The sequence below is a fragment of the Triticum dicoccoides genome, chromosome 4A (genome assembly GCF_002162155.2).
Source record: "Triticum dicoccoides isolate Atlit2015 ecotype Zavitan chromosome 4A, WEW_v2.0, whole genome shotgun sequence".
Lineage (NCBI taxonomy): Eukaryota > Viridiplantae > Streptophyta > Magnoliopsida > Poales > Poaceae > Triticum > Triticum dicoccoides.
The window spans coordinates 120,949,255-120,960,161 of NC_041386.1; the positions used below are offsets into that span (position 1 = coordinate 120,949,255).

The 10,907-nt window shown below is 43.1% G+C and overlaps 1 protein-coding gene across 1 annotated transcript; it reads right to left on the reverse strand.

Annotated features, from left to right (window-relative positions):
- Positions 1 to 1,152: 1,152 nt before the first annotated feature.
- Positions 1,153 to 9,542, reverse strand: LOC119285354 (pentatricopeptide repeat-containing protein At5g02830, chloroplastic-like). Its single transcript, XM_037564607.1, has 12 exons — positions 8,864 to 9,542; positions 7,408 to 7,495; positions 6,996 to 7,200; positions 6,375 to 6,482; positions 4,881 to 5,045; positions 4,242 to 4,799; positions 3,668 to 3,733; positions 3,482 to 3,562; positions 3,056 to 3,153; positions 2,164 to 2,374; positions 1,866 to 1,926; positions 1,153 to 1,755 (listed from the first exon to the last, which is right to left on the reverse strand). The coding sequence occupies exons 1-12, from the start codon at positions 9,456 to 9,458 to the stop codon at positions 1,478 to 1,480; spliced, it is 2,514 nt and encodes an 837-aa protein (XP_037420504.1). The 5' UTR covers positions 9,459 to 9,542; the 3' UTR covers positions 1,153 to 1,477.
- Between the last annotated feature and the right edge of the window lie 1,365 nt (positions 9,543 to 10,907).

The window sequence follows — 10,907 nt, forward strand, 5'->3', positions numbered from 1 at the left end:
CAACATCTTCGACGTAGTCACTGTCGGCCGCGGACGGCCGGTTGGACAGACTCACGGCGATGCCGGAGCCGAAGCTGTGGCTGATCCTCACCAGGCCCGCCAGCACCGCAAAGAAGGTCAGGGGAGATTACGAGGCCCGGGGCAGCAACAGCGAGTTGCCGACAGCCAGGGCGCGGCGGCGGCAACGGCCGATCATCAGAGGACGAAGCATGCTCCATACATACGGGCCGAGCCGAGACAACGGTCGGCGCAACAAGACAACCCGAACCACCACACCGGCCAACCAGAGCTCCCCGCGACGGAGGAGGCCGAGCAGGACGCCGCGTTCCATTACGACAGGAAGAAGGATATACCATAGAAACAGTATATGCTAACCCAAAAAAAACCTAGCACAATGATATGAGAAGAAGGACGATCTATTTATAACCCCCAGGACGTAAGCGATGGTGGTATGTGGCGAGGTTTCGAGATCAAACGACTACAGCGGCGCAAACCAGAAACAAAAAGCAGACTCTAGATCAAAACATGAAAGCGGCACCGATCAAAAAACACAAGAACCCTCCAGATCAGGTGATGGAAGCGGCACCGTTTTTCACCATAGAGCGGGAAAATCGCTAACCGCACCCAACCGCACCCAAGAATTCAGCACACAAGTTCAAAAAATTTGAAACTAAACACCAAATCCACAAAGCGTTTGTACACAGCCATTTACCAAAATAATATCATGTGCCAAGCCCAAAATTCACCATGGGTCACTTTCATCCAAGTGGATGAATGTTGGGGCAAAAACCTTGCCTGGAATAGAGGCTTGGGTATGATTTTCGTAGATTGTATGGAGGATTAGAATCTTTAGAAATTATTTCCCAATTAGTTGTTCTGATTCTTCAGAAATTATTTCTGGATTGGTTAGGATTGAATCCTATAGGAACTTTTCCTAAGGATTCCACTGTACTACATCTCATAGAAAAGTTAAGCATCCACTCAAACCTCTTGGAAAGAACCCTTTGTTTCCCAATCAAACAAACCAAAATAATGCAAGGTTGGAATAGGCATGACATTCAAATCCTGTATTTTTTTTCCTAATGCTGTGTTTTGAGAATCCTGTGAATTAAAGAGGCCCATAAATCTGTTGTGAAAAGATGGACAAATCAGTACTGTGTCAAAATGTTTATCATTTGATGTGGAAGATTGGCGATTACAACAATCATCTAATCACTTCAAAATTTTAACCTGGGATGCTACCCGGTTGAGGATTGACGTGGTTACATTTACAGCCCCAAATAATGTGATTTTCCATATATCTGAATATACTGGACCAAATCAGACTACATTGGCCACCAACAAATCTTTCCTTCTGGTATCGTCCTATGCCGAGTCCCGGGGACATCAGAGCAATAGCCCTATTGTTGTATGTACATCATCCATCCAGGATAGTCTTGCGGGTATAAATTGACCAAAGAAATGCCCCAAGGAGATGTCACTGTACATCCCTCGCAGATTTCCTCTTCAGCCAATGATTCAATGAGTTGACAGTTATTTTTATCATTCCCTGTGGTCTCCTAGGGCATGGGGGGGCTCTGAGTTTGGATGAAACAGGAGGACGGCTTTCTGGTCCAACGAAAACTTCAAGACCCAGTTCATCCTTCAAAACAGAAGTTATTGCATACTCGACGTCGATAGCAGTCGTTTCGACATCAGTGTATGATGTCTTCTCATGACCCGTGATGATGACCAAATCATCCTGGACTGCTCTTCCTACTCAAAAAAAAAAATAAGAATAACCAAGTAGGCTTGAATTGTCAGTAGAATATACACCATCTTGACTCTAATAGTCATACAGATAAAGTTACAGCGCTGAAGGTTACCTAAAAGATGCTTCTCTTTAATTTTGCGGAGAGTTGAGAGAACAACTATGCGAGCTTCAACCTGTGAAACATACAGTTGAGTAGATGGCTTAGAATATATTCAACTGAGCTCAAAATATGCCACTTGGAGTTACTTCACTCATGGAGAATCATTTATCACTTTGATGCAAGATGACACTTCCAGTTAGTACAACAGATTGTAAGGTCTGTGGGTTGTAACTTCCTTTCTATTAATGCAAAGATTTGAAACACTAGCATATGATACATTAGTAGACAGATACTCTCAATCTCAGATTACCTTTGAAAGCCCACGAACATCAACAGTTTGGTTTTGATCAACATCTTTTTGCAAGAATCTTGCCACTTTTTCAAGAAAAAGGTCGAATGATTCGTTCCTCTCATCTTTTCGATCTAAATGGTAAAAATTTCGATTCCCACCATCACTAGACAAGACTCCTTCACTCCATTCCACTATCAATTCCTTGAGATAATAGTCATATGCTTGATACCTGTCACGGGCAAAACAACAAATTTAACCCAGAAACAAAACATATACTTATATACCCTTTGCTGTGATAGTATCAGTCTATCCGCTGACAGCTTGTCGGCATGCTTCCTATCATGGAACAATAGAAGGATTATCAACCAAAAAAAATGCTCGCACGATTGCTCCTCTGTTGATATTTGTTGGTATTATTTATAAATCATAACTTCGTAACTTGAAGGAATTTCTACTATACATTATTTCTGTTATGAAAACGCTTCTATACAAAAACCTGTATATCAAATAAACCTTTTAAACCCCTTTTCTTCTAGAAAGAAGAGATTGGATTTTGTCCTTGTATGGGTGGATGCTCCTAATATCTCAACCATGAAATGTGACTCGAGATGAGCACACGCTCTCTCACCTGATTGCCTACATTTATTGCGATAGGTTAACACAATGTGTTGGATCTCAAGGCACATTTTCTCAGCACGAAATGTGACTTCAGATGCGCACACATTATCACTTGATTGCTTACATTTATTGAGATAGGGTAAGAGAACGTGTGTAGATCTCAAGGCACATTTCATGGGCGGCATAGTAGACGCTTCCATCTATACAAGCACAAATTTCTAAACTAAAAGAACTGGAGAAGAAAAGCAAAGGAATGCCAAAGAAACAGTATACAGAAGTTCTAGTCACATACCCTGCTTGTCTCATTTCCTGATAGATTGCCAAGCATTTCTGGATTTCCTTTAAAGATCCATATTTGGAGCGCGCTTTCAGGAGAGTTCTGTATGTCACCTGGAACATGAACTTGTACCTCAGTATCTGATGCAACCTTACATCAATGCAATTCTTGATAATTGACCATAGGAATCAAAAGTTTAATTCCTCTAATAATAACATGGACGTTCGGTGAAGAGCAGAGAGACCAGGTGCCATATGAAACTATCTAACATCAACAACTAATAGATATATAAAGAAATAAACCCAACCAGTTATAAGAAAAAAAATCTGTACTCTCAGAATATAAGAAAGAATAGTGCAAGAAAATATGCATGCATCCACAGAGTTGAGTCGTCAAATAGAACAAAATTATCCTCGATAACAATCAACAATTTAGACTCACCATATTGGGCTTCAGTTGGTGTGCTTTCATTTCTTCAAACAAGTGCAACGCCAACTTCAAATCTTTACTTTCTACACATGCCTGCAGGAAATTGACACATAAGCTTACTGGTACTATAAGCTTACAACAAACATGATGTGGTGCCCTGTATCTTAACCAAGTCAACTACATTGTCTAATGGCCAACCTTAATAGCTACAGTATATGCAGAGACATTAAGTTTTATTCCAACACGTTGCATTCTTCTGAGCGCCTGTACCCAGAAAATTAGACAACATTAGTCCACATTTAGCAAGGAAGCAACTTGTCCAAATAAACCATGAGATAACACTTGCAAATTGTCATATGATTACATAAAAACTCTTCCATGATATGCACTAATTTTAGGAACTCTTCTCTCTCTATGATTACACTGTCATATACTCATACAGTAAAGTAGTATGCACTGTGATCTTAGATGGAGGAGGGACTATTCACCATCTAAACTGCAGAAAAACTGAAGACTCTTGATTGGCTGTACTAATAAATAGTTCAAAATCTTGCAGATTGTATTTTAAATTCATTATTAGTTATTGATTCTACAAGAGACGCAGTCAGCTCTATATAGTGGAATACTTCAACTAATGAAGAGACAATTTAGGTCATTAGTTGCTACAACAGGATATCAGGGAAATGTCATAGCAGCATTTAGTGTGGAGTGATCATACTTCGTTCATCAGTTGCTACAACAAGACATATCAACTTAAAGCTTTAGTACTAACCTGAATAGCTCCATTCCTATTTTTAGATGTTCCATAAATATCCATCAGAATGGACCAGCTAATACGGTCAGGACAAAGACCATTCCGCTTCATTTCATTCATTACAGACTTTGCACGTTCATCATTAGTACCACATGCCATCATCAAAATGTTATAAGTTGTAACTGTTGGCCTAAATGGAACCACCAAGATAGTGCCGCCATTGGTGCCCGGATGCTCTTCACAGAATGTGAAGTTGTCTGGAAGGGATCCTTTCTGTTCAAGCGACAGAGATACCTTGATTCCAAATTCTATCCAGCTATTGAACAAGCGGAAAGCTCTATCATATTGGCATGACTTGACCAAAGCAGTAAGGATAATATTGAAGCATGGGGCAGTAGGTTGACAGCCATCCCTTATCATTTCTTCAAGGATCTCTATGGCACCATCAACCAAACCAGAATTTGCATAAGCATTGATTAATGATGACCATGTGACTAGATTAAGACGAGCACCAACTGCCCGCATGTCATCTTTGATGTTGGAAGCCATCTTCCACATTTTTGCCTCTGCAAACACCTGAAATTCAAAGAGAAGAATTACGGGGGCATAAAAAGGAAACACATATGGACTAAGACAATAACAACAGAAGCCTCATACCTTCATCATCGTACTGTATGTAAAAACATCTAACTTTAAAATCCCATCGTGTTCCTTTTTCTTCATTTCCTCATAAATTTCTTGTGCCGTGTTGAACTCTCTAGCATTGCAACATGTCTTCAGAAGTATGTTATATGACGCCAAATCAGGACGGACACCAAGTTTCTGCAAAATGGAATATGTGGAGCATTAGGTTGCTGCACATGAGTTGTGTAATTTAATCCACCAGGACTACACTTTCTGTTAGGGTTTCTGATTTGCATGTTTGCTTCTAGATTTGAGCTGACTGTATACTTGCCACTGCAAAGATGGGAAATGAGATCGATTTGCCAGTTGCTACTCCAACAAGAGTCAACGGAGTTGGCCCGTGAAAATGACCATTTAACCTGTTAATTTTTTTTCAAAAAACATAGCATTCAGGCATTTCATCAAGCAGGTGGTGCACCCAAGTTAAGATTGGGTGGGCAGCACAACTATGATGACCTTGGCTTACGGTCTTGGAGGTACCCGCCACTGCAAGGCCCTAGCTGTAAGTATGTACAGAGAGACAGACTATGCAGGTGCATTGACGAACGCTAATCAGAGCTGGTCCCGTGCCATGATGGCTCGAGGCAAGTCGGGCTGAGTTCGGTTCCACCATGCCTACTCATGCTAGCCCCTTGCACCCCAGCCCCATCTCAGGCTCTGTGCAGGGACACTGGCTGGGACTCCAGCGCAAGCTCCGTATATATCCATGCGGTCACGCTCCACATCAGTCACAACTTCACCAAAACCTCCCTGCAGACACAGGATCAGGCTATCCCAGGGGCCATGGTCACAGCAGCGGCAACCTCACAGTTGCATGCACTGACATCAAAGGCGATGAAAGCAAACAGCTCATCCAGTTCTAACTTGAAAGGAAAGAAGACAGCATAACAAGGATGAAGAGAAAGTACAAGGGTAGACTGGGAATTTATGGAAATTGGAGCCAACAGTGCACATCAAAAACTCATTCCCATTCTTTCCTATGGCATGACTATGGTGCCAATTAGCAAGATTTCGATGGCAAATCCCAAACCTTTATAGTGGCAAGCATGAAATTATTCAAAAAATGAAAGGTGCGACTAGACGCACGCACAATGTACACGCTTATTCTAGTGAATATAGAGTACTTGGTTTCGTGCCAATAATTGGCATACCAATTGTTGGCAAGTTCAAAAAATTGGCTATCAATTGGTTCTTGCCCATCTCTCAAAAAAGTTACCAAGTTTTGGCAACTTTTGGTTTTGTCAAATTCTGGCAGCAAACGAATTAGCCTCATAATGCAAAACAACCTGAGCAAGCATGTAAGAACAAATAAATAGTAGCCAAAGAAATGGGGATATGATAGCCTCTAGAAGCTTCACTGGGAAAAGTGGAGTTGCAGGGAAGATTTATTATGATGTAGTGGAAACAATCGCTTGAAGCTAAATAGCCTACCTATGAACAGCAACAATAGGGTAGAAGATGCATTACTTGCATATGCTTGTAGACCGAAAAATTGTAGCTCATGCTGTGGGCATTCGCATTCATAAGGCTGTTGAAGACATGTGTATTCGGAGTAATCTTCTCAGCAAGCAGCCCCTGTGTAAGAGCCATACATATGAGTGAATACTGAACCTGACTACCTAAAGTATAGCATTTGTTTACAAAAGTTGAGCACAAGGTAGTAGTATTTCATTAGATGCATATTGTTAATCGCAGATGTTTTTTTTCCTTCATATAATTTCCACTTTTGTTGGTTTTTATGGTCCAACTCAAGGAATATGCATAAATTTCTCTTCTGGGGAACATCTGAGGTTTCGACACAAACTGAAAAGATTAAGGAAGGGCAATTTGTTCAGAAATTTACAGGTGTACTAAAATTTCTGGTTTACCATCCTAGATAGTACAGTTTCTTTTACCAGAAATAGTACAGCTTGAAAGATATTTTTATTGATTTATGTTTAGGAGTTTCCCAATTGACGAATCATAGCGGAACTAACAGCACCTGTGATTTATGGTGCTCTGGAATGTGTTCACCTAGATCTTCATATAGTTTTTCCACTTTTACCTATATGCAAGTATAAATTTGAACTGCGTTCGCTAGTCCCATACCTCAAATATGATCCGAGCCTGTACAGAAGAACCACAATGACTACATATATCGATGATACTTCGGCACGCAAACATATTGATACCTCCCAACTGGTCCTTGAGTGCTCCAAAGACCTTTAGGGCATGTTTCAATTCCTTTCTTTTCCCAAAAGCTTCCATAGTATTGCAGAGTAGAAGTTGGGAGTGCGGAAAGATACGTGCATACCTACATGTCAAAGGCAATGCATGAGCAGGTATGAAGATACCCAAAAGAGTAGGAAAATCTAATGTATCACAAAGCGAAATTCCTGATCATCGGAAAGCATAGTTTTCAAATTGATTAACGATTTTTATAAATACAAAAATCTGCCACAAGAAAGTGTCATTGGCAAAAGTAAAACCGAATGAAGAGAAATGTAACAAGTATGATTACCTGATCGCCATATCTGGATCTCGCTTCCTGACGAATATTTTCAGTACATCCATTGGATCCACGATGCCTTTAACAAAGAATCCACAGTCTAAAAGAAAAATAACAAAGAAAAACATTAACAGCGATAACTTCAAACTAACATGAGCTTCACAAGTACATCACCATCCAAAGCATGAAATAGCAGAAATCCATAATAAGAAAACTGCATGTGAATAATGTTAAGCCCTAAGAGGAGTAATCAGCAGAACAGTGAGTGCCACACTGCCACTCCATCCGTAATTCATAGCTAAATCATACTTACATGTAACATGTGACTAGAAAACACACAACCAACAGGCCGTGAGAGTCATATCATGTCTACACTCAGCGTGGCAGAGAATTTATGTTCCCAGCCTACCAAGTTCCTTAAAAGTTCAGTAAGTAACTAAAATAGGGCCAAATTAAATACAAAGATATCTTCAACATATACATAAGAATTTATCCTCCTGCACACTGAACATTCGATGTGCGACTGCTAAATAAAACGAATAAATTGTACCTCAAGTGATGGGAAAATATATATTGATCAAGAAACATGATGCAGGACTGATGCTAGAATGAAACCACAATCCCTTGTGCTGCTACCAAGTACCAACTGGTGTTGAAAAACTCATGGATTCCAGATATTCCAGATACCAAGCTACTATAACTGTATGTCAACAAGTAATATAAACATTCATATGACAGATATCATTATATGAATCCAACAGGATGCCGTGCAGAAATAACACCACCGTCTTCAGGATTAACATCGTGAACAAAAAATAGCAACAACTCCATGATTTACGGACTGCTACTTGGCAAACAGAAACGGTACTTCTGAAACAAAACAACTATTGAGTAACCATATCAAACTGACAAGTGCAGCGTGCTGATGTAACATCTGAATCAGTCAATAAACTCGATTACATACGGTCTGTGAATGTTACTTTTTAGTCAAGGAATTAAAGCATCTAAGAGCAAAACCTACTCCCTTCTTCCATCTATATAGGGCCTAATACATTTTTCAAGACCGTCTTTGACTATTGACAGGACTAATGGTACATGAGATGTGTATAATACAACAACAAAGCCTTTAGTCCCAAACAAGTTGGGGTAGGCACATGAGATGTATAATGTGAAAATTATATCATTGGAAGCTTCTTTCACATACGAATTTGACCGTATGTTTTGTGTAAGTTGCATGTCATATATTATTGCTCTAACATTTGGTCAAAGTTAGTCTCGAAAAAACGCATTAAGCCCTATATAGATGGAAGGAGGGAGTAACAGTAACTGTGAGGTTTCAGCCTCTGCACGAACCAATTGTAAAAGCAGGGTAAACGAGTGATGATTGGTAAGCACCAAATCCCGATCGATGTATCACCAAGCTTGATGAAACGCACAGGATAAGGAGGTTCGAGGCGACATTACTTACTAGCTAGGGCCTCGATGGCCTCCACAAACTCCGCCATGATGCGCTCGTCCAGCAGCTGCCGGCAGGCGGCCGCGACGGCGTCGGACGCATCAGCGTCGAGCATGACGGTGGCGTGGACGCCGATGCGGTCGGCGTCGTGGAGAAACTCGAGCACGTGGGGTAGGCCGTGCTCGCGGAGCGCGGCGACGACGCCGCGCGAGAGGAGGTGCCAGTTGATGCGGGCCGCGAATCCGGCATCGCCGGAGGCCGCGCGGAGGCCCTCTGCGGCGATGAGGAAGTCGCCGAGGCGGCCGGCGCCGGCGAGGTTGGAGGCGACGCGGGAGTAGTAGTCGATGGCGGATGGGTTGCTGCCGACGTCGGAGAGCAGCGGGAGGACCTTGCCCTTGGGGCTGGAGTTAGGATTGCCGTTTGGTGTGGGAGTGGGAGTGGCGGACTGCAGGCGGCCGACGTCGGAGAGAAGGGGGAAGGCCTTGGCCTTGGGGTTGGGGTTGGGATTGGCACTGGGGGCGGAGATGGTGGTTGCCGACTGCAAGCGGCTGCGGCGGCGGCGCGGGGGAGGTGGTGGCTGTGGGGAGGAGGTCATGGCCATCCCCATGTTGACTGGTGAAGGCTGAGGAGCTGGGGGATTGGAGGTGGAAGAGCCAAGCCAGAGCAGTGTGACTTGGACGGTGGGGCTTTCATGGAGTGGCGCGGATATTTTCGTTCGGATAGGTGCTCAACACAGCACTGCCGTCTCCAGTCTGCACTGCACGACGGCCTCTGAACACAACTCTGATTCCGAATGCACAAAATGCAGGCATTAGACAAAATTGACAAATATGACCTTGAGACGAAAGTTTTTTTTTAAAAGACCCGGCTGATCACCGGCTTCATTGATTTAGCAAAAAGCAGTGAAAACATGTAGATCAAGTGATCAAATGGATGAAAAGAAAAAACAACTAGCTCTTCCTTTCTTTCGGCTAATTTTCATTAAATGTGTCCCCGAACGGGGGCTCCATGCATTTGGCTTTGGCTAATCTCCACTGCTCGATGTTGTTCCTGATTGCTGAGATGACATCTTCAGTCAGGGGTGTTTTTGCCCGAAAGACGCAATGATTCCTTTCCTTCCATAATTCCCATGCTATCATGATGATAATTGATCTGACTCCGCGCCTATTGGCAGCTGCTGCCTTACTGATGATGAGATGGCAGTTCTGGGCCGAGCACAGCTGAGGTCTCACCCGTGGTGCGAGCGAGGAGCATCCAAACCAGGTGGCACATTTCCTCTAGACTTCTTGGGAGAAGCTGCAGCTCCAGATCAGATGTGTAGATGTTTCCAAATTCCTGATGCACAAGGGACAGAAGTAGCCGTTGGCCCAGCCTCTTCTCTGCAATCTATCGTTGCACCATAGGCGGTTCCTGACAAGAAGCCACATGAACATCTTGAGCTTGTTGGGAGCCCAGACCTTCCAGATAAAGCTGTTGAAGTTTGAGTTTGGATCCTGCTGGCATTGCATCTGGTAAGCTGATTTAGCCGTGTATTTGCCATCGCGCGTTAGCTTCCAAGTGATCGCATCTTCTTGACCAGGGACCAGGGCTATGTGTGCCTCGTCGACCAGCCGCCACATCTGTAGGTATTATGGTGCTATTGCAGATGTGTCTCCATGTTGCAGGTCCATAATCCATTGATCGTTGGCGAGGGCAGCCCCAACCGATCTGTTTTTGCGGCGTGCGTGACTGAACAGGGCAGGGAAGGTCGCGCGCAGCGGCGCTTTGCCGATCCAGTTATCCTTCCAAAAGCTCGTCTTGTTTCCATTGCCTATGTGGACCATTGTCGCTTGGTCGAACAACGCCTAGTCTTGATCATCAGGAGGTGGATGCATGCCAACCTAAGGTTTGTCTGGCTGCACCCAAGCTAGCCATTGCCATCTTATTCTCAGAGCCCGGCTGAATTTGTTCAGATCCAGGAGACCGAGGCCTCCTTGAGCTAGTGGAGAGCAAAGCTTGTCCCAAGCAACTTTACATTTTCCTCCAGAGAGTTCTTTGTCTTGAGCCCAGAGGAAAC

What these genes read in the sequence shown, in the direction of transcription:
- LOC119285354 (XM_037564607.1), bottom strand. Translation starts at nt 9,458, where the DNA reads ATGGGGATGGCCATGACCTCCTCCCCACAGCCACCACCTCCCCCGCGC. An exon ending in ACCAACTGAAGCCCAATATG is followed by an intron (nt 3,154 to 3,481) that starts GTGAGTCTAAAT and finishes TTCATGTTCCAG; the next exon opens with GTGACATACAGAACTCTCCT. An exon ending in TAAAGAGAAGCATCTTTTAG is followed by an intron (nt 1,756 to 1,865) that starts GTAACCTTCAGC and finishes TTTTTTGAGTAG; the next exon opens with GAAGAGCAGTCCAGGATGAT.